The following is a 26,776-nucleotide window of genomic DNA, read 5'->3' as shown; positions in this document are numbered from 1 at the left end:
TTTTATCTTTTTTCTTCTTTCAAAAACATTAAAAATCTTAATTATTCCAAATTATGGCCTCCATTGTATATATGCTAACTATATTTAATGCTTTCACGTCATTAACAAAATCATAGCAAAACAATTGCGCAAACTCGCGCTTATTTAATCCCCTGTATTTTGTCCTTTCAGTTAATCCGGGCATTCACAGATTTCCTCGCCTTCATGGTTCTGTTCAACTACATCATTCCCGTGTCCATGTACGTGACTGTGGAGATGCAGAAGTTCCTTGGCTCGTACTTCATCCTGTGGGACGATGACATGTTTGACGAGGAGCTCGGAGAGGGACCGCTCGTCAATACCTCAGATCTTAATGAGGAACTTGGACAGGTAGGAAACCCCTTGAGTGCACTCCAGAACTGCTCCCTGGGTCATGATTGGTTCACTGTTTCTGTTCTCTCTTCATCACAGGTAGAATATGTCTTCACAGACAAGACTGGCACTTTGACAGAAAATAACATGGAGTTGAGGGAGTGTTGTGTGGACGGGCATGTTTATGTGCCACATGCCATCTGTAACGGGCAGATCTTACCTGGAGCTGCCGAAATGGATATGATCGACTCCTCTCCAGGCGTAGATGGAAAGGTGAGCTTGTCTTCTGTGTTTCTGGGTTTCCATAACTTTAAAGTGTGTGTATATATATATATATATATATATATATATATGTATGTGTGTGTGTGTGTGTGTGTGTGTGTGTGTGTGTATGTGTGTGTGTGTGTGTGTGTGTTTATTTTTCAAGAAAAAGTGAAAGGAAACACTGTTACAAAATAAAATAAATGTACAATGTGTCATGGTTTCAAAAAAATTTTTAGTAGCACAACTATGATAAGAAGAAATGTTTCTTGAGCAGCAAAAAAATTGCTTTTTAAAATATATTGAAATAGAAAACATAAATTTAATATTTAGATTTTTGCAGTAGATACATAAGTAAAATAATAAAACAAATCATATCTAATAAACCTGACGTGATTCTTAGTGAACATATAAAGTCAGATTACTTCAAGTTTCCCCATCTTTACTCAAAATAAGTGTATTATGTATTTTTTAATCTAATACCATGACATTTCATTATTTTTGTTGAGTGTGACTTAATTATGCAGATACATTTTGGACCGCTGTAGACATTTGATAAGGAAGCTCTAAAAACTTCTGTAAAATGAGAGAATGAACGTATTATTGTGAGCGGCGAGTTATGTTTCATTGCACAGATCAATCCGTATTATCGTAATGCATGAATATTTTAACCGTGGTTGAGTGGAAAGATGGATGGATTCTTATTTTATCTTTGATAAATAAGCTTAGAGCAACGTGACATTAATTCAGTAGATTAGCTAAACCATCGAATTTGTTAACTTGTTAAATTTCCCATCACATTACTTGTCAGTTGTGTTTTTGAATGTGGTTTTTATGAATAACGGTTTGGATAAACTCAAAATAGTTTCTGTTAGAATGATATTGTGTGCATGTGCATAATAAAATGAAATATCAGAGTTCACTGTTGTTGAGATTTTGAATGCCTGGTATCAAATGTATCCAAATATTTACTGGATACATGAGTATTGGCTGCAGTTTGTTCAGAGTTAGACACAGATAGCCTCTCTCTCTCCTTTTATCTCTCTTTCTCTGTCACTTAATCTCTTTTTGTTAGTCCCTCTGTCTTCCTTTCATCTGGTATGTGTGGAAACAGATGAATGATTCTGTTCCACTGAGATGATCACTGTTAAGTAAAGGGAAATAGTGTGTGTGTGTGTGATGCCTGAATTGCCTCATGCCATTACACACTAATATTAAAAGACATGTTTTACCATTTTTTTTTGTTTAAGAATGCAGCAGCAGTTTGGTGTGCAGTATTTCAATGCAAACATGTGTATGTCTCATCAGGAGCGAGAGGAGCTGTTTTTCCGTGCACTGTGCCTCTGTCACACAGTCCAGGTGAAGGAGGAGGAGACGGTGGATGGCATTAAGAGAGGAATCCATCAGGGCAAATCCACCTCCTTCTACATCTCCTCTTCTCCAGACGAGGTTGCACTGGTGGAGGGCATGAAAAGGCAAGATGCATACTGTACAAACATGCACTCACACGGACCCACGCTAATTTATAGTCTCCAGGTTTTGACATACTGTCTCACTTCATGATTGCATAACCCTAAACAGTCCAAACATTTTAATGACCATTTTTTGTCTTTTTCCTCAAGCCTACATGTGCTCTGCATACGGTTACGTCTAACCGTAACTCTACAATACAATAAGACACTAAATTTGCCTTCCTTTTCTCTCACGTGTTCAGGTTGGGCTTCACCTATCTCCGTCTGAAGGACAGTCACATGGAGATCCTCAACAGAGAGGATGAGATGGAGAGGTGAGCCATCTGGAAAACAGCATGAGCACAGTGACCAACAGGAAACTAGCAGCATTTGGATGCTTCTGGACAGTCTATCAGTCTGAGAAAGCGGTTTTACCCACAATCTTACGTAATGTGTTAAATACAGTTTATTGCCATAAATCATTTTAAATTAAATCTTAAATAATCGTAAAATAAATCAGCAATAATGTAAAAGTAAAAAAAAAAAAAAATGAATACAAGATATATAAACGTTTATGCATTTTACAGTACTTTTATCCACTAAACAAGCACTTAGCTTCATACCGTACCACGAGCAGGGCTGCTTACACCCCCTGTGGTGACTGCAGCTTTAATTTTCTTGTCATGCTATGTATTTTGCCACATGGTGTGTGAGAAAGAAACCTCAGCAAAGGAACAGTTTGCACAGCCTAATCTGTAATCATCTGTGTATTTACTCAGCAGGTTGTCATATAAATGTCATTGTGTGTTTATTAAGATAACACCGTTATACAGTATGTTGTGGGAAGCAAAGTTTCCCTGTTTAGGAAGTGTTGTAAAAGGGCCGCTGTTTGTGAGATGGAGTGTGCGTGTGTGTGTGTGTTTGTCCTTGAAGGACAAGGACCAGCCATAATTAGTGCAGCTACACACTGTCCTACAGATGAGAACACGAGGGTCAGCACGGAGCGCAATCACATAAAAACTCTGTCCGTCTGTGATAAAGATACATCCCAAAGGACTCAGTCAATGTTACATATTCCACTGATTTATGTGTATCAAAATGTAGTTAGTAATAGTAGATCTGTTAACCTTTTGAATTTAAACACTTTCTAAACATTGTCTTTTTGTGTTTATTCTTCCCAGATTTGAGCTGTTGGAAGTGTTGAACTTCGATTCAGTGAGGAGGAGAATGAGTGTTATCGTAAGATCAAGCTCGGGTATGATGAACACACACAATTTTTACTTGCTCTACTTTTTCTAAATGGAGACATTCGATAATTTAACAGGTTTTTTTTTTTTTTTACTTCACGTTGTTAGATTCAGCTGACTTCTGGGTACAAATGTATCCTCAAAATTAAGTAGGCACACACACATACACATACACACATATATTTATTTAGCAATCTAAATGAGGACATATAAAGCTGATTATAATTATTACATTAATATGTGTAATTATGTACTGTATAATTAATTCCTGGCCTAAAGAAAACTTTTGTCATTATAACGTTCAATTTTGTTTGAGTATTTAAAATGTGCTAAAAAAATACTAGTTAATCATGCCTTTTGAACAGTATGATAATTACATTTTTTTATTAATTAATTAATTTTTAATTAACATTAATTAATTCATTTATTGAGGTTAGTGATGTTGAGTTATGTTTAACGAAATAGAAACAATACAAATATATGTCTAATACTGTAAGTCAACATTCAAGTCTGCTCAATGTTTTATTTTGCCACAATAATATGTTTTTGAATGATCTCTGGAAATATTGATATGTGCAGTTGTTTGTGATTTGATTGGATTAATCTGCATGTCATGTAATCAACTGATTACAATTATAGAGATTGGCAGCCCTAATTATTCACTTTATTTTTTATGAATGATTTTCCCATCTGAGAACATCCCCAAAGGGATTTAGCTAATGTGTGGGGATAATTTTGTCCTCAAAGCATAGCTGAGTAAACACACACATGCACTGTGACTGTTACACTTTATACTGAAAGTCTCTGAGTCACTATGTGTGCCCGAATGAAGGGACCAGTTAATGCAAGTGGGTCAATGTGCTACTAGCATACAAATGAGAGCAAGATTTACACATCTGTATGATTCCTGAATACATTTAGTAACATACTGATAACTTATCTTCTAATATAAAAAGCAATTAGGATATTCTTAAATGCATTAAAAGCCTGGCAGCATAACTAATGTGCTAATTTAAAGTCAACATGTAACAATATTTGTGGCCTATTTTACTATAATATTATGATGCATTTCAGAGGGGAACAGAGAAAAAAAAAATCTCAGAGACAAATTAGTTTGGTTAATTTGATTCCACGAATTACAGAAAAATATCGCTTTACCTATTATTAATGCATTGAAAGCATGACATACTGGTGGTTGTGCAGTTTCTTTCTTGTAGCTTTTAACACGTTATTTGTGTTGATGTTTGTTTTGTTCTAGGAGAGTACTATTTGTTCTGTAAAGGTGCGGATTCTTCTGTTTTCCCACGGGTGGTTTCTGGAAAGGTGGAGCAGGTCAGAGCGCGAGTAGAGCACAACGCTGTGGTGAGCAGAAATCGGAAACATCTTCCTCTTCTTTCTTATTTTAGCAGAGCTATTTATAAGCCACAAAAGCACCTTCCTAGATCTTGACGGAAAAAGCTCCTCTCAAATGTGTTTGCTTATGCAGCTTCTGTATAGCATGAACCTCATCCTCAAAGAGAGCTGAAAGAGGAACGTAGCTACATCACTAAAACATAACATCACTCAAAATGAAACCGAGTGAAGACAATGTGTCTGTTGTCTTTATATTGATGTGTTTTCACTCTATGGCCCAGCTCTGATCGCTTTCATAAGAGTTCTTAGTTTAATGTCTCTGTAGCACCCAGAAGTCATTTGAACTTTTTGCTCTTGATGAATAAAATGATCTTTAACTTGACTTATGGAGTCATTTGAAGAAAAAATACTATAATTATGGTCCCAGGCAGGAGGAATGGATGCTAACACATTGTGTTAGTCACAGATCTGGGTCAGGAATGAATGACCTCACTTTAGAAAGGGTTTTGGTTGCACTGGTGTCTATGCTGATTCATGATTTCGGTAGCCATAGTGAAATGGTTTCTGTAGAGCCAGACAGAATTGAATCTTTGTTTTCTAGACTGTCTGCAGGACAGTAGTGTTTTATTAATATGGATAATGGAAACATTTCCACTAGAGCATTTTTGTTATTTAAGAATCTACATTTTAAAGGGATAGCTCACCAACAAATGATAATTGTGTTGTTATTTACTCACCCCCATGCCGTTCTAAACCAGTATGTGTTCGTTTTTTACATGGAACACAAAATTAAATGTTTTGCTAAATGTTCATACTGCTCTTTTGCATACAGCAAAATCAGATCAAATAAGACAAAAATGTCACAATAAAAATAACATTGTGTGCATAAAACGTAACATGGGATGTTTTAAGTCATAAAGGTATTTTTAATGTGGATTTTATGGAAGCCTATTTCCACCACAGAATAAAAAGAAATGTGAAAAACTTTTTATCTCACAATTCAGTTTTTTTTTTGTTTTTTTTGTTTAAGAATTGTGAGATTTTGAGTCGCAGTTACCTATTTTTATTTATTTTTTTATTCCGTGTGGCGGTGGAAATAAGCTTCCATACTTTTTAGGATCTTGGCAGCCTGTGGTCACCACATGATTCATTCAATTGAAAAGAGCAGTGTGAGCATTCTTTAAAATATCTCAGTTTGTTGTACCACAGAATAAAGTCACTGGTTTGTAACAATGGTGTGTAAATATAAATAATGCTAAGATTTTCATTTTTCTTAGCAAAGGTATTGTTCTTTCCTTTATATTATGTTTATTCTTAGTTAAAATATTTATGTCCAAGATTAATGCTGTTTTTAGAAAAATTTGGACTCTTTGTAAATGAAGGTTGGTAGAGCTGACACTTTTGTTTCAAATCTTTCTTCTGTAGGAGGGCTTACGGACTCTTTGTGTTGCTTATAAGAAGCTGACTCATGAGGAGTATGTGGAAACGTGCCATCTCCTCAACAGAGCTAAACTAGCTTTGCAGGATCGCGACAAGAAACTGGCTGAAGCTTATGATGTCATTGAAAAGGATTTCATCCTGCTTGGAGCCACGGCTGTGGAAGATAGGTGAATCACTGCCTTCTGACTCACAGTCACTCTGATTAACATTTACCAAATACTTCAAATACCATATAGGTTTGATTGAAGCGTTTAAAAACTCCTGTACTGAAGTGAATCAAACTTTCGATTTCAACCTGGAAGAAGCTAACAGAGTGGAATCCAAACCATTTAATATTCAGTATTCCTTTGTCAAATTCAAAAATGCACATAACTCTGTCGCTTAAAGCTACACTAGAGACAGTGGGATCAACATGGGAAATAGGGAAAATGTAATTGTTATCCAGATAATTTTTTTTTTAAATAACTTAACTATTGTTATGCAGTGTGATTTGAGTATGTTCCTAAAACATCAAAGAGTTGTTTAATTTGAATGTTTTATTACAGTTAAAACATTTGGACATTCCCAGCAGTTTACAAGTTTGTGGCTACACAGGAGTGACTATAGAGAATCAGTGAAACACTGTTAATTGTTTCAGTTTTTTTTATTTTTTATGGTAGTGTCACTTTAAGTCTTTCATCTTTATGTAGATTACTATTCAGTTCTAGGGGCCTCATTCCCTCTCGCTCCTGCCAAATATGCCATCATAAAATCCATAGTGTTGAAATATGGAACCATGACGTCCATTGCATTTCTGAGCTAGTCCGATATTGCTTTCCAAGTTGCATGTTGCTCTAAAAAAATCAGCATGTTAATAATAGCTTATGTTCCATGAAGTGCATTATGCATTTGCCTCAATAAACAAGGTGCAGTTCCCTGAACTGAAATGGAGGATGGATGTGCATTAGCAATATTAGATTGTTAACTGGCTGAATGCCAATGTTCCGATCGGCCCAACAACTGAATGGAAGAGTTACAGGCCCAGCGTCTATTTGAAGCTCACATGAGCACCCCCGGCCCTGACAGAACCAGTGTGAGTTAACGTTAATTGCACAGGCAATCAATAGTGTCCATCCGTTAGGCTCCAGTGTCCTGGTAATGAGCAGCTAACATAATTAGACCCCCTCTTGAATCAATCAGGGGCTGGCAGACACAGTTTTGATAAACTACTGTTTTGGCTTATGCACTTATGGATGCCATCTAACCCAACGTTATAAATAAATACATCAATCCATGTTGGCCGTCTTAATGAATATGACAGAGCAAACAAATAGTGATTACTGGACGGGAAATTATTTTGTCGGGCTGTGTTGATTAGATACAATCAGTGCCCTGTAGGCATCAGCCCCTCAAGATCGTGTTATAGTCAAATATACAGGAAGCTAATAATCCCTGAAACACTCAAGTCGACATGGCAGTGTCAACAGATTTTACTTGTATAAATGTAGTTAAGTTTTTGTTGGTTAAAAGGTCCATTGTCCATACAGAAAAAATTCTGTAAATGTTATTGCGCCCTTAAGGGTTATTCAACAAGCAAAAAAGAAGGGTGAGACTTTATTTTTATCTATTGGGAATCTGATTTTTATAGAGAAAAGTTTTTGCTCTATAGCAGAATAGAGCCTGACTTGACTGCTGTGGAATGCAGAGAGGATATAATCAATGTTACAATAAAGTTATTCAGCATTAAATTACTGTTACACTAGTGTTAACTGCATTTACTAACAGCAGCCTAATACAATGCCTTAAATAGCTATTTGTCTATTGGGTAACATTAGTTTTCCCGCCCCCTTGGCCTAGGTGATATCATTTGCAAAGAAAAGCCATTTTAGAAACAGAACATGTTATCATGAAGACAGTGGATTAATTGTGCACAAGAAGCACAGGAAAGTGTATTTAAGGAAGCATATAACATAAAATCAGATTGTCTGTCAACTTTAAGCCAAGATTTTAAAAAATACAAAGCCAAATAGGATGTTGGGGAAGTCAGAAAGAATGTTATGACTCAACTAGGATGTTGCTTAACTTGGGGAATTTGTTTAGCTTCAATAAAATGTTGTTAGGTGAAATGCGATTCATGTTATTAGAGTGTTTAATAGGTAGTGTAGTAGAACGTCTTGTGGTTTCTTCCCGGGAGTCTTTGTGAGAATGTCACTTCCTGCGTGGCTGGGATGTGAGTGAGGTGCAGTGGGGGGTGGAGTCTTAATTATCTGGCAATGATGGCACTGTGAATCCTGACTGCTGGGCTGCTTAATTACTGAGCTAAGTGGGCTGAGACATCACACTGCAGTAGAAGACCTCCCCGCCACCGAGCCATGCAGAGCACTGTCCATTAACTTTCACTCCAGCACTGCGCAAAGAATCAAGTACACAGGATTGCTATATACTATGCCAAATCTTTCTGCTTCTACTATGCAATTGAGATGATTGGGCTGTCAAAGCAACAACTGTGTAATTGTCACTTTGTATATTTGATCTTGTTCTTTGGCTACTGTTTATGTCAGAGTGTGACATATTAACTTCAGACTTTTTAAAGATCGTGTAAACATTAAATTACACAGGAATGGAATGTGTTTTAAAAACTTTTCAAACTGTAAGTTTCTTTAAAATTGCATTTAAAACTATCCAAACACTCAGGACTGTGTGCATGAACTGCTTTTAAAATAATCTTGGTTGTCATTTGATGTTTCAGGCTGCAGGATAAAGCGGCCGACACCATTGAGTCCCTGCACAAGGCTGGTATGAAGGTTTGGGTCCTCACAGGGGACAAAATGGAGACGGCAGCAGCCACATGCTATGCTAGCAAGTTGTTCCATCGCAATACACAAATCCTGGAACTGACAACCAAGCGGACAGAGGAGCAGACTCTCCATGACGTCCTGTTCGATCTGAGCAGAACGGTCCTGAGACAGCATGGCAGCATGACCAGGGACACTTTCTCAGGGTAGGTACAGTACAATACATTTACATGCACACATTGATGCTCACACACCTTCACACATACAATGATCCCCACAGGCTCTCAGGTGATTACCAAGACTATGGTCTGATAATCGATGGGGCGACACTCTCAGCTGTTCTGAAGCCACCACAGGAAGGAACCAGCAGCGGAGGGAACTATAAGGAGATTTTCCTGGAAATCTGCAGGAACTGCAGTGCTGTTCTCTGCTGCCGCATGGCACCCTTACAAAAAGCACAGGTACTACAGCACTTCATTCTCAAAGAGTATACACTAACATGACTGGGGTAAGATGTAAGGGTTTTGAATGAACTGTTTTGAAAAACTGTAAAAAAAGAGTAATATTGTGAAACAGTATATAATTTAAAATCATTCAAAAAAAGGTTTTTGGGATTGTATTATATATTTAAATGTTTTTAAAGACGTTTTCAATTTCATTTATTTATTCCTGTGATGGCAAAGCTGAAATTTCAGCAGTGATTAGTCCATTCTTCAGTTTTGGTGATTTGGTGTTCAAGAAACATTTCGTATAATCACAGTTCTATTTTATTTTATTTTTTAAGAATTTAAAAGAGCAGCATATATTTTTTATGTATTTTTGTTGCAATGGAAAAGGCTTTACTGTCACTTTTGATGCATCACTTAAATGCATCCTTGCTGAATAAAAATGTTTCTTATATATTTTGTAGTTTAAGCCATTTTCCTTGTGGTTTCCATTGGCTAAGAGGGACTAAAGGCCTTCGTGTCTATTTGCGGACATTTAGTCCCCAAAATGATGATAAAACCTGACTCACACAAAAACAGCTACCTGCCAGAGAAAGGTTGTCCGGTAACACTTTAGAATAAGGTTCCATTAGTTAATGTTAGTTAACTACTTTCGTTGACATGAACTAAGCAAGAACAATCCTTCTACAGCATTTATAAGTCTTAGTTCATGTTAATTTCAACATTTACTAATGCATTATTTAAATCAAAAGTTGTGCTTGTTAACATTAGTTAATGCACTGTGAATTACCATGAACTAACAATGAATAACTGTATTTTCATTAACTAATATTAACGAAGATGAATAAATACAGTAATTAATGTATTATTCATTGTTTGTTCATGTTAATTAATACATTAACTAACATTAACTAATGGAACCTTATTCTAAAGTGTTACCGGTTGTCCTCATTCCCTTATTGTAATCTCTCAGCTTGTGAGTTACACAGCGCAATCTAAAGAGGCTCTGGTCATTTACTGCACTCTAAACCTGTCACTCATTCTCTTTGGCTGCTGGGAAAGCCAGAGCCTGTAAAGTCAGGAAGTGAGAGAAGTCACAGCATTACAAGACAATTATCGATGTGAAACGAACAGTAAAATCACATGCAATTCATGTGTACCAAAAGCTAAATTAAATAGTCATTTCGTGTCAGATAGGATCATATTGTCTCATCGCCTCAGTCACATGTGCAGCCCAAAACCCTGATTAAAAATCTAATCTCTCAGAACTGTGGAAAATAAACCATTCTTTCAGATTGTTAAGATGATCAAAGCATCAAAAGAACGCCCCATCACACTGGCCATCGGGGACGGAGCCAATGACGTCAGCATGATTCTGGAAGCTCACGTGGGCATAGGTGATTTCATGCTTGCATACAAAAACTAATTATTTTAGAAGTTTTCTCCAGGAAGTAAATCTCTGATAGGCTTCCATTTAACAACTATCAGCAATCCTTTGCATGCCTGTTGACTGGTTAATCTGCCGCTAGGGATCATGGGTAAAGAGGGGCGTCAGGCGGCCCGTAACAGCGACTATGCAATTACCAAATTCAAACACCTGAAGAAGATGCTGCTGGTACACGGACACTACTACTACATCAGGATCGCTGAGCTGGTCCAGTACTTCTTCTATAAGGTATACTCAAACAAACAAAATGTGCAGACACACAAAATAAAAAAGATAATCTCAAGCAAAATAGCTGAATGCTGGCTGACACAACACAAACAACATTGCCTGCAGTTGTAAACACAGGGAAAAAAGTTGCTTAATATGTGTGGGTGCTACTTTTTCCCAGGAGTTCTGACTAAACCACTGAACTATCGTGTTGAAAATGCAATTCTAATGCCGTTGCATTTTTCTCTCCACAGAATGTGTGCTTCATCTTCCCTCAGTTTCTCTATCAGTTCTTCTGTGGCTTCTCTCAGCAGGTAAACGCATACCTCTAAGTGTCTTAAAGGTCTATCACTATTACACTACATTTGAAAGAGATGGAATATGAAAGTGTATGTAGTTAAAAGACAAAACGATTTCTCTTCTGTGCTTACACTGAACCTAATGGTTGATTTGACTCCACTATAGCACACTGGTGTAATTGTTTTTGTCCCTCTGCAGCCACTCTATGACACGGCATATCTGACCCTGTACAATATCAGCTTCACCTCATTACCCATCCTCCTCTACAGTCTGATGGAACAGCACATCAACATGGACATCCTCAAACGGGACCCTACTCTCTATAGGTGCGAGGAACGTTCGGGTTTCACCTTTATCTACACCTATGGTCTGAATGTGATGCGATAATTATACTTTAAACTTAAAGCTTAATTGAGTTCATGTGACTCAGTGGTAGATTATTGCATTAGCAGCGCAAAGGTTTGTGGGTTCGATTCCCAGGGAACACACATACTGGTAAAAAAAAAAAAAAAAATTATAGCCAGAATGCACTGCTTAATGCATACATGTAAAGCATGTGTTTGAACAATGAGAAACAATTCACCCAAAATGGAAAGCCAGAATGGAGTTAGGTTTGAGTTGTTTTATTGACTGATACTTGATATGTGGTACGTGTCATCACGTGTACAGGGGAGGTATTTTGGTGCTGTTGACTATTCTATTTCTGGGTCCCTCTGTGAGACCTACTGATAAATCCCTGTCAACACTGGCGATTTATACTCACCTTGGCCTTGATTTTGCATGACTGTTGGTTCGCTAAGACTCAAAACACTCATTATTTCTTATCCTAAGATTTGTTGTCCCTGAGACTTCATAGCATATTCATAAAGCACTTTTGAAATACTTAAGTGAAAGTGTTTTTATTTTTATTTGCTTTTCCGACTTCATTAAACTAAAACGCATATATATATATATATATATATATATATATATATATATATATATATATATATATATATTCAACCAATGCCGGTCATAGTGACAGCACAGCACTGGCCCATTCAAACAACAAAAGCCCATTCATGTAGCCCAGTCTAACCCTCTATATTTTCCCCTTGAATAAAATGTTCGTTCTGATTGTGAGCCTCCAGGTTTTCTCACTTAATCACATGAACATGCTGCTTCCAAATATGAAGCTGCTATAATTGTTCCATCAGCCTTTGGCAACACATAGCTGCACAGACCCTTGCACTAAACTCAGTTTACGCACTACACTTTGCAGAAATACCGTTAGAAAAGCTCTACATTTAATCACCAAATGTCCTGACACTGCATTTTTTCTTTCTGCATTGCTTGTTCAATATATAGTGTTCATTACTGACACAGTGTGCCACTTGTAGCTATCAAGGACATTCTCACTAGAAAAAGTGCTGATCTGATATATTTTTTTTGACCCCAATTTCACTGTCATTTGAAATGATCTTTCCAAACTCAAGTGTGGCTCGAGACTAAACTGAGTTTTCATTTTAGCTTTATTTCAACAAACAATATTTTTTAACAGTTTTAGTTTTAGTCAGTTGAATTATTGATATATCCTTATACATGATTTTGAAATGCACTTGAATGTTAAATGTACATCTGTTAAAGGTCTGTAAAGTGTAACAGTTACATTATTACCGTGTGATTTTGCTAACAATATGCGGTTTATCTTTATATGTTCATTTTTAATATCTCTCTTTTTTACAGAGATATTGCCAAGAATTCCCTCCTGAGATGGCCCACCTTCATCTACTGGACATTTCTGGGGGTTTTTGATGCCTTGGTCTTCTTCTTTGGTGCTTTCTTCCTTTTCGACAACACAACCTTCACCAGCAACGGACAGGTAATGCAGTCACGGTCTAAACCAGGATTTCCTTTTCAAGTTTTTCTGTGTGTGTTTTATTTGATCAACTTAACCAGCCGTTTTCATTTCTTGAGCTCATTGTTTTTCTCAGTCAAATAAAGCAGTCGCATACAGATTGATTGGGGGGCCGATGCTTGTTGAGTGAGTTATCTTGTGGTTAAAAGTGGTTTGTAATGTACATACAGTACTTGTGGTTTAACTGCGGTCTTGATCCAACCTCCTTTGCGTATGTTTGAAGTCATTACAGGTGCTTCTCCATTCATTTATGCGACACAAAGCATGCTGGTTAATCAGTCAGACCAGACATCTTTCTCTGTACCATTAAGTTAAATCATAGTAACCTTTTTGGATTGCTTTTTTACCTGTTTGATTTACTTTCAGTTATAACATCCTAATTTTTTCTTTACTTTCTTGCTCCCTGTCCCCTTTCGTTTTCTTCTCTTTCTCTCTTTCTCTATCTCTCCCTCCCTCTATCTTTTCCTCCTTTTACCTGCCCCCCTTTTGCCTTTCTTTTCTTTTCTGCTTCTCTTCCTTTCCTCAGCTAATGGCCACCAACACACAGATGGTAAGCCTGTCCCTATCTGTTTCTCATCCTATTTTTAGTTCTAGTTTTACTGTACCCTCCTCAGCCCCTCCCCTCACCCTAAAGCCACTCCCACTCACATAGTGTCTACTAACACTAACCGTTCACTGCCATCGTAGCTCTCCAACAGTACCGTACGGCATCCCAGTGTCCCCTGTACCGAGGACCAGCCACTGTAGGTATAGAGTAGCAAGCCCCCCGTTCATCTTCCTCTGTCTGTCATCTTGTGTTCGAGTAGGAGTTTGTGTCCGTCCCGTGTGTCACCTTGCGACTGTGTTTTTTGCAAACCCCCAATTTGGAGGGATGTTGTCGTCATACTCATCCTCATCGGCCTGTAGGATACACATGCATCCTCTCATGACTCACTGCAAGGGCAAATGAATGAGCAAGAGGATTCAACAGTTCACTTTGTTTGGTGCAGTACGTGTTGCATGGAAGAGAATCTATTCAGAAACGTTTAATTCGAAGGGATGCTGGAGGCTTTTTCCACAAATAGGGTATAGATTAGTGGCTCATTAACATTTCAATATTTTACTTTATTTGTGAAAAGTATATAAGATGATGTATAAGATTTAATGCGTTTAACATTTAGGGGCAGATTTACTAAACAGGGTAAATTTCATTAAAGCACAGATGGGAGGAAAACATTTTGCAGGTGATTTAATGACAAGATGCACACAGACGTAACATCTAATTTCCATAAAGACCAGCGCAATCTACCAAGAGCAGCGCAATTACTTCCGCCTGCTTTTTTTGAAACATTAAATAATGCCGCAAATACCAGTGACTTGACTAGAGCAAATCTTAGTATCACATTGGTGATATTCTATCTATAGCTATCATTTAAATATTCTCCTATCATAAATGTAAAGATCCTACAAATGCATATTCATTGAGGTGGGTCGCACCCCTTTTCAGCGCTAATTTCCTACTGCGTGTCTTTAGTAAGTCCTGACAGTAGTTTTTTTTAACACCAAATGAGGGTTTGCACTAATGCAAGCTGATAGTAAATCTGGCCCTTAATGTCTTTAGTTGTAAGTATTTGTATGAAAAAAGGATAAACTAATGTTTTTATATTTAATATAAATTATTATTATATCATGGTTGTTATCATTTTGATCATACTTAGTTAGTTATTTATTTACTGCTAAAAAAGATACCAAAAAATTATGTTTTGAGTATATATTTTATTAACAATTGTATTAATATATTGTATTAATATATTGATTAAATATATTAATTATCTATTTAGTACATTTATTGCATTGCCCAGGGTCTCTTTCTTCTTGTAATACATTATATATACAAATAATGCATAGCATTTAATAATGTCTTTATTGCAAGTGACAAAAAATAAATTAAATATTTTATTAAAAAAACACTGAATCTAAATTATTATTATTTTATTGTTATTGTTATTTTATTATTATACATTTTATCTATTTAGTTTTAATATTTATTAATTTCTAGAGAAATAGTAAAATCACACAAATCATAGTTTTAAAAACTATAGATTTGTCAAATTACCAAACTTGTATACATTTAAAATAAAACAGCATGTAGCATTTAGTTTGAGCCTCTGATATTGGCGATTAACAGGCTTAAGCTGACCATTTGTTGAATAATAATAATAAAGAAATAAAAGAACTTCAAACTGTTTTTTCTCTTTTTGTGGGAAGTGGGAAAACTATCATTAACAGAAGAATCATCGATTGCAAAACTGCTGAAATATCAGATTCATCATTTTGAAAAATCTTTCAGCTTCTTTAAACATCATTTGCCCTTGACATGTTTTTGTTTTTTAACACTAAACTTCATTTTGATTGCTCATTAAGGTAAGTTAATGCATTTTCCTCAACCTCTTTGACATTTACTGTATTGTGTGTCCTTGTTTTTTAAACTGGCAACTCATCAACATTATACTGGTCACTAAGTCTTTGACCTGCTTGTGTTTTGCTGTGGCTTGTTGACTTTGATTGTGATTCATTTTTAAAGGTAAACATGCAGTGATTTAATACAGAGCTCTTTTTATAGTGTTGATGTTGTTTTGCATTGTGCCATCAACAGTGTGGCCGGTCCACAGACAGGGGAAGGTTCTAGAAGAGAATCCATTGTGTCTAAATTCAGCCCTTTGCCAAGACCGTAAACAATGAGGGAACAAATCCTCCCAAAAGATACAAACACTATCACACAGAGAAGCTTCCAGCACCCAAGGTTTATCGAGCCAATCTGCAAAACTGAATCCATTATTACATTTTAAGGCACAATCTAAGCTCACTTTTTATTTATGAGGCTTTTATGGACAAAATCTAAAATGCACATGACATCACCATGCTCCAGACATCATTAATAATCTCTTTAAAACAGTAGGATGACATAAAAGTGCTTTCATTTACAGCACCGTTAAAATAATATAATGCTACTATTTCTTGAAAATTATTCACAATATTTTTAAAGGAACTTTTGATGGGTTTTTGCATGCTTCTTTGACTTCTGCAATCATTAACAAGTTTTATTTCATGCAGTCCATACAATAAGATGCACCGATACGGAAAACTGCTATCATATGTCAAATTAAAATTGGTAATCAGTATAAAAATGCAGATACTAAAATATGTTTTGTGTATTGATTTATTATATAAATATAAAATGTTAAATATAAATTATATTTGATAACAGTCTATATATATATATATATATATATATATATATATATATATATATATATATAGACTTTATAATATAATTATACTATATAATTATAAATAATTACAGTATATAAATAATTTATTAGGTTCTTTTATTACATTGTACAGGGTCATGATGTATTATAAATGTATATACATATACATGTATATATATAAATTCTTACATAAAATAATGAAATCTGGAAATTCTAAATGTTTTATATATATAGATTATTTCTTGCATTTCTTGTCAAATATTTTCTGTATCATGAAAAAAAAAATACAAAATAATTATTTTTGTTTTTATATTTTATATATATTTTATATATATAATATTATTATATTATATACCTTTACCAGGTAATTCAAGCAAATCCACCAAGTGCTACTGAATTGTACAAATAAAGGCACATAAGTTTTTAACATGCATTAACTTGATGAGAGTGTGAGCTGTGCACCCATTCCAGTGGCTGTTTATACATTAGCGTCAATCTCTTTTTTGCCTTTTTCAATATTTCTCTGTTCCAGATGTTTGGAAACTGGACCTTTGGAACACTGGTATTCACCGTCCTGGTGTTCACGGTCACACTAAAGGTAATGCATCCGACACATGCGTGTTATGTTGCCAACTGGTGTTGTAAACTTCACCAACTGTATCTTCCTGTTTCTCACTGTGTCTACATGCTGTAGCTTGCCCTGGACACACATTACTGGACGTGGATCAACCACTTTGTCATATGGGGGTCACTGCTTTTCTATGTCATCTTCTCCCTCCTGTGGGGAGGCATCATTTGGTACGGCCTGCCCCGTTACACACTTAATATCACTAATCCAAATACATTTGAATCTGACATGATCCCTCTGCTGTCCTTCTGTTCTTTTACAGGCCTTTCCTGAACTATCAGAGGATGTACTATGTGTTCATGCAGATGTTGTCCAGCGGTCCTGCATGGCTCAGTATCATTCTGCTGATTATAGTCAGTCTTCTGCCTGATGTGGTGAAGAAAGTGTTGTGTAGAGCTCTATGGCCCACCACCACAGAGAGAATACAGGTACGTCTGCACAGCGCTCACTATCTACATATGCATAGAGATGAAAAGATAGTAGACATGTCATATCTATATAAATGTGTCTGTATTTCATTGCAGTAATAGACAGCCATTTAAAAAAAGAAATTAATATACATGTAATTTAAAGAAAATCTATGATTCAGGATATTTTCTAATTGACTGCAGCCTTGTTTTAATTCTCATCAACTTCTGAATCAACCCAAAATGTTGTCTAACCTAACTAAGATTCATTCCTTCTGCAAGAATACAGCAATTTAAAAGAAATAGTAGTGTTATTTTCTATCAAATAATTGTTGAGGTGAAGCAGCTCAATAGTGCTCCAGTTTGATCATTGCTACTAACTGGTCTTCAGATTTACACTTGCGTCGGACTGGTTCCCAGTGTGCTTGACGTAAGTGGATTCTGGATGCTGTTCACCATTCTCTTCGTCTGTAGATTTTGCTTTGCGTTGGATGACTCTTTGAGACATGCAATGCTTTTATTTGACCTGTCGACTCTTTGTCAAACAGTATATGACACAATGAATACTGAGGAATTTCACCATGTGTGCACGCATAGTATGTTATCATACTATGTTTTACGAAACATTTCAGGAGGAAATTTAGAGTGTGTGCGTGTGTAAACTGCCTTACCACTGGTTTAACCCGTGTGCTGCTTTTCCTTTCACTCATCTTCCCTATTAAACTGATGCTGATGTTCTGAAATGTCATTAAATGTAGATTTAAAAAAATACAGAATTTATCTTGGTTAATGTACAGTAACTATATTTTTCAAATATGTTTCTATATATTTTTTAATAATGTTATCTTGAATAAATTAATATTAATGTATTATGAATGAACATGAATTAATAAATTGTTAATTTATAAATTATCATTAAACTAGAATAATAAATGCCGTAAAAACTGTCAATAGCACAATGATTGTTATTGATAGTGTTAATTTAGTTTTATTAAGATACTCTTATTGTACATATTAATATTTATAATTACCATTTATTTTTCTGTTTACATTTTAATTTTAGCTGGTTTTAGTCATTTTGTTTTGTGCACTTGTCTTTGAGTTTTAGTTCTAGTAATTTTAGTACTTAAAAATTTCTCATTTTTGGGAAGGTTTTAATACTTTTTACATCTTAATTTCATCTATATTTCAGTTATTTTTTACAGTTTGTGTTTTAGTTAATAACAAATCAGGATAACATGGTAAAGGAGTGAAACATTATTGTTAAGTTTTACTAATAATTCTTAAAGAGAACCTTGAAAATGCTAAATCTAACACTTAACACTTGCACTTCCAGAAACTTTGAATGCTTTGAAAGCTGCTGAAGTTCCTTTATTAATCTCCGAGGATTAGACAGGTTGTTCACCTTTCTAAAGCCTTTCTTTTTTTATTCCTCTTCCATCCCTCTTTCTCTCTTCCTCTCTGATGCTTGACCTTCCCCTTCCCCTGTGTGTTTAACCCTTGACCTGTGGTAATGGCAGACAAAGCGGCAGTGTCTCACTGCTGAGCAGTCCACCATCTTTATGCTCTCCCAGACCTCCAGCAGTGTCAGTTTCTGAACTGAGCCGGAGGTGAACCTACACACTCTCTCTGCATGTGTGTGTGTGTGTGTGTGTATGTGTATCAGCGAGTGAGGACACAACAGGGTCACAAGTATGACAGGCCTACTGAACATTAATGAGGCTCACATGCCAATAACAAGTGTTGCAGAACCCTGTGGTGTCTCTCTTTACATTCTAAGCCTTGTATTACGTCACTTTACATGTCCGCATGCATGCATGAAGTATGCATGTTTATGTTTGTACATGTGAATTTTATGTTGCCCATATGAAGTTGTTTAATGCATTTTCTGCTGCCATACTTTCAGTTTCAGCAAGAGACTTCAAAGTTGAGACAAAGTCTAGAAAATACTGTGCAGATGGGTCTGTTATGCCACATTTGAGTCACGGGTCTGTTTGTGTGTGTGATGTTTCACAGAGAATGAGGGCTGACAGGATCTTTGAAAGGGTTGAGACAAACATTCATGATTCACTGCTAGATGGCGTTCAGAACACCACTGAGGCCTAGCAGCTCTATGGTAACGAGAATGTGAAGTTGAAGACTAAAGCCAGAATAAAACTAATCCACACTTAACACAAGAGGAGCTCTAGAGTTCTCAGATGATGTGTGCAGTTCTAGAATCAATCTGAGAATTCCAGAATCCTGCTAATTGGCTCTTTCCAGTGAAAGCTGAACTGGATAAAAATGCCTTTGGTGCACCTGTGTGGGTCTGTTGTTTGGTGTGAACCTACTGTACAGACTGGTTTGGTTTGGTGTTAAAGCTTCAGAATGACGTGAATGGATTGTGGTTTGGGGTGTGCAGTATATGCAGCTATGGGTTCTTCTGACACATACACAAATGCACACAGCAGGCTTGACATACAGTTTAACATCTAACACTTTGACATGCATGGGTATTTTGTCTGTTCTTAAATCCTTTTTTCATATTGTGTCTAAATCAGTGAAAAGATTGTCATATATTACAAATGATTGTGTCCACCTTTTAATGTCCATTCCTAGAATGTGCTTATTATTGGTGAATCTCACAAATTTTGTGAGCTTGTCCTGATGTTTCACTGCAAACTTAAAAGACAAAAACAAGGAACTGTATTTATGCTTTATTAAAGGGTTAGTTCGCCCAAAAATGAAAATTATGTCATTAATAACTCACCCTTATGCTGTTCCAAACATGTAAGGCCTCCTTTTATCTTCGGAACACAGTTTAAGATATTTTAGATTTAGTCCGAGAGCTCTCAGTCCCTCCATTAAAGCTGTGTGTACGGTATACTGTCCATGTCCAGAAAGGTAAGAAAAACATCATCAAAGTAGTCCATGTGACATCAGAGGGTCAGTTGGAATTTTTTGAAGCATCGAAAATACATTTTGGTCCAAAAATAGCAAAAACTACGACTTTATTCAGCATTATCTTCTCTTCCGTGTCTGTTGTGAGAGAGAGTTCAAATCAAAGCAGTCTGGATATCCGGTTCGCGAACGAATCATTCAGTTCACCAAATTGAACTGAATCATTTTAAACAGTTCGCGTCTCCAATACGCATTAATCCACAAATGACTTAAGCTGCTAACTTTTTTAATGTGGCTGACACTTCCTCTGAGTAATTCATGCACTCAAACAGTACACTGACTGAACTGCTGTGAAGATGAACACCGAGCCGAGCCAGATAACGAACAATAGACTGACTCGTTCACGAGTGAAGAACCGGTTGCATCGGTGTTCGAATCACCAGTAGTTCTTTCGGACAGTTCGATTCAATAAACCGGTTGAAGAAAACGGTTCACTGGTTCTTTTGCGCTCGACGTAATGGCGTCATTTACGATGATTGCCCTTGATTCAACGCGTCTGACAGAAACGGTTCTTGACTCGTGAATGAGTCTATGTTTTGTTCGTTATCTGGCTCGGCTCGGTGATCATCTCCAGTTCTCTCTTCACAGCAGTTCAGTCAATGTACTGTTTGAGTTGACATTAAAAAAGTTAGCAGCTTAAGTCATTTGTGGATTAATGCGTATTAGAGATGCAAACCGTTTAAAACGATTCAGTTCGATTTGGTGAACTGAATGATTCGTTCGCGAACCGGATATCCAGACTGCTTTGATTTTGAACTCTCTCTCACACAGACACGGAAGAGAAGACAATGCTGAATAAAGTCGTCGTTTTTGCTATTTTTGGACCAAAATGTATTTTTGATGCTTCAAAAAATTCTAACCGACCCTCTGATGTACTCTGGACTACTTTGATGATGTTTTTCTTACCTTTCTGGACATGGACAGTATACCGTACACACAGCTTCAATGGAGGGACTAAGAGCTCTCGGACTAAATCTAAAATATCTTAAACTGTGTTCCGAAGATAAAAGGAGGTCTTACATGTTTGGAACGACATGAGGATGAGTTATTAATGACATAATTTTCATTTTTGGCCGAACTAACCCTTTAAAGAAAATTAAGTAAAAATAAAAAAAAGAAATTTTCCTTATTACATTTTTCACAGTACATTTGCTTGTAACGCCTGCTGAAAATTCAGCTTTGCATCACATTAATAAATTACATTTTACAATATATTAAAAAAGAGAACAGTTCTTTTTACATTTTAACACAATATTACAGTTTTTACTGTATTTCTATCAAATAAATATGAACCTTGCAGAGCTCATTAGACTTCTTTCAGAAACATTACAAATTTCCCCAACCCCAAATTTTTATTTAAACAATGTAACTTTGTTTCTTTTGATTTTGGGGTGAATGACCTTTCATTCTGTTTATCCTGTAACAGTGTCTCAATCAGTGAGTTTAGCATCTTCTAGGACTGGACTTGTGCATGTGGTAAACACTGAATATGTGATTTTGTATGCAACATTTTGTTTTTTTCATTGCTGCTTTGCTGGGGCTTTGGATTTGTGTTGTTTTAGCTTGTGATGTGACCAGTGCTTGCATTTTCATGCCAGTATACAATGCAGTCTGCTAATTCACTCTCTTTCTCACTGTTTCCTCATTGTTTTCTCCAGAATGCCGATAAGTTGTATAAGGGCCACCTGTCCGAGTTCACCCCCCTGTCCTCCCACCATGCTCCACCTGTGCGGAAACACGACAGACAAGGCAACGAAAACCCGAACCACACCCATCGCAGGTCTGACTCCTCCCCTCCCAAAAAACTGATGTGTACCTACTGGGGGGGCAGGTCTGACTACTGCACCTTCAGCTCCTTCCTCCGAGAAAACACAAGATTTTCTGGGGCAGCTTACGCCTACAGCACACCGGGACCCGAGACGTCCGTATGACAGTCTGGGGCCGTATGAAAGAAATAGTCTACTTATCCAATCAAATTAGCCCTCGATTATTCCAGAGTCCAGATTGGGACACAATCTTGGCTTGTTACCCTTTATCTGAAACAAAAGCACTGAAAGGCGTTCTTATGCTATACGCTAATGGGCTGGGGATGCTGTGTGTTAATTTAAAAGCTGGAGGAAGGCCAAACTGAATTGGCTGCACCATTTGCGAGTGTGGCGTACTGTGCTTAGCGGCCTTGGGACTTATTTACCTTGTTTTCTTTGTGTGTACGTTTAAATGTGAGAGTGTGTTCCCTTTACACTGTGGGTTTATGTGTTCGCTGACCTACCCTTGTAAATCCTTCATGTGAAAAGTGAGTTGAAACCTACACTGGGCAGTAGTTAGCACAAACCTTTCCATCTCAAACACAACCCCTACCACTATATGTAAATGTGGATGACAGTTAAAATGGTCTTGGATGCTCTCAAAACTGACAGTCCTGTTTTTTTTTCTTCTTTTCTTTGTTCTCTATTGTCTCCCTTTCCCTTTTTTTTGTTCTGTGCTCCTTCTCTTTTCTTGTGCTTCTTTATTATAGAACAAACTGGTGTTGCTTTTGTGCAAACCTGTTATCGAGGAACACTCCATAGCCTGCAATTGTCTTTGTCCGATTGCATTGTAAGTGGCTAAATTTGGCCATTTTTGTTGCTGCACTGTACTAGAGCGAACTCGGTGTGTATGTGCACGTGTGTGTGCGAGCGAGTGTGAAAGTAGGCCTTTGTTAGAACAACTACGAGAAGACAAATTGTAACTGGACTGTCATTATGTTTCACCCTTTAATTTTCTAAAAGGTGGGAATTCACTCATGTTCAACTTGTTCCAAAGTTTGTAAAACCATTGACTTGTGTCATTATGACAACCAGTTACTCTTTCTTAGCTGCTTGACGGTTTGCTTTAAAATTCTGTAGTTCCTTATGTATAATCAGTCCTTTAGTTTTTTAGTGTAGAACCAGATACAGAATGCTAAAGGCTAAGCTAGCCAACTTAGCTACACTGTTCTGCCTTAATGCAAACATTTCCCATCTTTTACACCACAGTTTGGAACCAAAGGTTATGAAATACGGAGTATTTTAATGTGTGTTAGTTGCCTTATGCTCAAAAAGAAATAGAGGGAAAGTGTTTGATGGCATTAGAAGAACCCCACCACACTGCCTTAAGTTGACATTGCACCAGCTGAGAGTGGAGGCTGATAAAAGTAGTATTCAACATTGTCTAGTGCCACCAACACAGCCCAGGGTTCCTGAAGATAAACCAATGAAATTTAACAGTTCAGTTGGTGTAATAATCTTTGTGCAGTTAACAAAAAGTACAAATTAACTTTCTCATCTGCATACTTTCATGATTGTAATGTCCTATTTGACTGTTCCCAAAGCCATTTGTCTGTATTAATGTAACTGTTGGAGCCCTGTGCTGGGTTGCTATCATTTCTTTGCTGCAAATTACTAATTTATGATCTGACATAAATCAGATTAAATTAGCCTGTGATACCATTCACGAACAACTCATTAAACCAACAGCCCAATCAAAGTCAGCATCACAGACGTCCTATTTTGACCACTATTCACAGAAATGGCTCTTTTCTAGCTTTTAAAAAATGATTCACAGGAAATGTGCCTCACACCTGTTAAAAATGTCATTCTCATAAACATTGTGAAGTGCATTCAATTCCATCTCCGTTCTATCAGAGAATTCAAATTCACATCGATTTGATTCAAATTTTGAGTGAACTGAATGTGAATACAATTCAATTTAAATTCCAAAAAAAACTATTACAAATTAAATTAACACCCGATGACTTATCTTTTTAATGTAGCATTCTTATAAACAAATAGAAATACGTTAATTTCTATCTATGTCCACGGAATGAATTCAAATTCACACTGATTTGAATTGAGTGTGAATGCATTTAAGTTTATAACATTGGAACAGATATGGAACTAAACTAAACTAAAAATCAGACCATTTGATCATCAAAACTACATCCGTTTGTCTGCATGACTCTTTTTCAACTGTCCTTCACATTCCATGGCATTTTTTTTTTTTCTCATTTTGTTTCTTCTCACATTCATTCGGGTTGCTTTCCTGGAGCATCGTCTCTTCATCTCCACTTCTTTCCTTGCATGTGTGTCCTTCGCTCACCCTGTCATTCAGTTCTCGTGATGAGGCCAGTCACCCATTTCACCATTTTAACCATCATCCATGACAGAGAGAGAAAGCAGGTGATGTCAAAGACTATCAAGACCACTGTTTTGATGGTTATCCAAGCTTCTTGTGGGTAGGTGCCTTCTGGTGCTTTTTAACCTCAATGTATGTTCATGCGTTCAGTTCAGTGAAGCGCACACATACATGTGTTTTCATTGCCCGTCAGTCGGCCTGCAACGGAGAATGTCAGATTGAAAAATGGCTTTATGGGTATAGATAGTTGGTTAAAAGGTTTAAGGTGATTTTGGGGGGTTAATGTTGATGAAATGTCACAGAATAGTAAAAACAGAATGTCCTTTTTCATGCACACATTATATCTATATAGAGAATATATTGATGAGTATATTGATGTCAAGGTTTACAAAGGCTGAGTGGATGAATGAATGACATAATTACCTAACATGTCGACTGAATAACTTTGTTTCTGGTCCAAAAGTGTATTATTTTATTTGTATGAATGTCAAATCTGTCAAATACTGTCTATTTTATTGTTTATCGAGGTCTGAACTTTGCATGCCGTGTGATGCCGTAGGACCAACCACTGAGCTTTATCAAGCATTTGAGTCATATTTTCATTTATGAAAAACACTTTAATAATTTTGGTTCACATTTTCAGTCTAGTCCCAAGTGATTCACATCTACGATGACGAGTACTAATCAATGCTGGCAAATCTGAAACGAAACAAGAATGTGCTTATACGTAGATTCTCAAATTATGATTTTTAAGTAGCCTAGATGAATATAATAGGAGTAAACTAGTTCATTTCATGTTTTTTTTTACTGTTATTTTTATTTTTGTTTTGCATTCTACTGTATTTCCTGTTTTTGTTCACTTTTACAGTTCTTTCTGGCTTCCTGAATGTAACGAAAAAGAAAAAAAGGCGCTATTGTGCACTAGACAAAAATCGCATAGCGTTAATTGGATAGCCGTGAATGACAAGTACAAACTACCATAGATAAATAAGGTGGTTCTAGAACAAATGTCCCTTCACAAATGTGTTTTCTTCTTGTTTCTAACAAACTGTTGTTTTAAATCAGAACTATTTTTTTTGTAATGTAGGAATAATTTGATAACTGAACGCTATCTGCCTCAGGGGTGCGTTCAGGCACTGGCAAACACTGTATTCTGTCTGTCTAAAAAGGCTATATGAAATAGGTATTTTGTATATCTTGTGAAAAAAAAATCTTTTTTGCTACTTTTGTATCTAGAGGATGAAGAGATCTACTTACAGTTACAGAGTTAGAATGTTACTGTTCAGTTCTAAAACAACCAAATGTAAGGTCATGGGAGAAGTCCACTTCAGTAAAGATGAAAATGTAAAAAAAATAGCTTTAACAGTCTGTTTTTTTATTTTTATTTTTTTTTTTGATGATTTTAAATATGTTTGAGTTAGTTTTTAAAATGATGCATGGTCATTGCTCACACTGACTGAAGGAAATACACTCACTTGGTTTTAAAGCAGTTGTGACCAAATATCTGATTAGATGTCTACTGCTATAACTGAAGGCTTTATTGCCTGTAGTGGGGCTTCATCTGTGCCAGCCTATTCAGATTAACTAAATATCTAAAGCTTTTATTGTTTTATCTGCACAAAGTGTGATGTTGCTCATAAATTTATTATATAAACAGTATATATGTATACTACTGTACACTTTACAGCATATACGTATGTAGTAATATTCATGTACAGTTTGGGCTCCTTTTGTATAAAGTTTTTAAAAGGTTGATAAAGTATCTGTAGATATGTGAATTTTTGCCCGTTTTTTTTTCTGTAGCTATTAACGGCAAGAAAAAGTAAACATGCTTGTAATAAAGAAAGAGATTTAAATGTTTGAAAGCCTTAGGACTTTTCTCTTTCCTTGTGACAGAAGAGATTGTCGATGAAATATCACAGCAACTAGATTTGTACCTCACATTAAGAGGCAAATTCTTCTGGTGCTAAAGTGTTTGCTCACCATGGAATAATAATGAAGAAAACCCAATGGCACAAAGTGTGTATATGACCTCAAGATGGCAGCAAAGTGTTGCATTACGGTTGCTTCAACAATTCATTCTCTAAATACAACCAGCTCTTTTCAGATTATCATTATAAAATAAACGTAAAAAAATGTATATATACCAATACCCCCTTTAAGTCATAATGATGTCGAAAAAAAGTAGAAGTATATGCATTTTCTGGCACAAACTGTTAGCAAA

General features: G+C 36.3%; 1 protein-coding gene across 8 annotated transcripts in view; it reads left to right on the top strand.

Annotated features, from left to right (window-relative positions):
- The window catches only part of atp11a (ATPase phospholipid transporting 11A), a 57,947-nt gene extending 31,530 nt beyond the window's left edge, over positions 1-26,417 (top strand). The window contains exons 12-32 of one of the 8 annotated variants that reach the window (XM_052545203.1): positions 172-369; positions 451-624; positions 1,921-2,087; positions 2,327-2,398; positions 3,245-3,318; positions 4,569-4,672; positions 6,089-6,270; positions 8,832-9,083; positions 9,158-9,338; positions 10,618-10,720; positions 10,853-10,998; positions 11,232-11,291; positions 11,476-11,603; positions 13,003-13,138; positions 13,701-13,724; positions 16,958-17,023; positions 17,120-17,223; positions 17,316-17,481; positions 22,059-22,180; positions 22,916-22,995; positions 24,529-26,417. In XM_052545203.1, coding sequence (XP_052401163.1) covers positions 172-369; positions 451-624; positions 1,921-2,087; positions 2,327-2,398; positions 3,245-3,318; positions 4,569-4,672; positions 6,089-6,270; positions 8,832-9,083; positions 9,158-9,338; positions 10,618-10,720; positions 10,853-10,998; positions 11,232-11,291; positions 11,476-11,603; positions 13,003-13,138; positions 13,701-13,724; positions 16,958-17,023; positions 17,120-17,223; positions 17,316-17,481; positions 22,059-22,180; positions 22,916-22,967 — 2,511 coding nt within the window. In that variant the 3' untranslated portion in view covers positions 22,968-22,995; positions 24,529-26,417. Of the gene's footprint in view, positions 1-171; positions 370-450; positions 625-1,920; positions 2,088-2,326; positions 2,399-3,244; positions 3,319-4,568; positions 4,673-6,088; positions 6,271-8,831; positions 9,084-9,157; positions 9,339-10,617; positions 10,721-10,852; positions 10,999-11,231; positions 11,292-11,475; positions 11,604-13,002; positions 13,139-13,700; positions 13,725-16,957; positions 17,024-17,119; positions 17,224-17,315; positions 17,482-18,980; positions 19,071-19,476; positions 19,577-22,058 lie in introns of those variants that run through there. The other 7 variants (XM_052545202.1, XM_052545205.1, XM_052545206.1 and 4 more) reach the window with 7 other exon arrangements.
- The last annotated feature ends 359 nt before the right edge of the window (positions 26,418-26,776 follow it).

The sequence above is a fragment of the Carassius gibelio genome, chromosome B1 (genome assembly GCF_023724105.1).
Source record: "Carassius gibelio isolate Cgi1373 ecotype wild population from Czech Republic chromosome B1, carGib1.2-hapl.c, whole genome shotgun sequence".
In the NCBI taxonomy this organism is placed as follows: domain Eukaryota; kingdom Metazoa; phylum Chordata; class Actinopteri; order Cypriniformes; family Cyprinidae; genus Carassius; species Carassius gibelio.
This window is presented reverse-complemented; position numbering and strand designations above follow the sequence as displayed.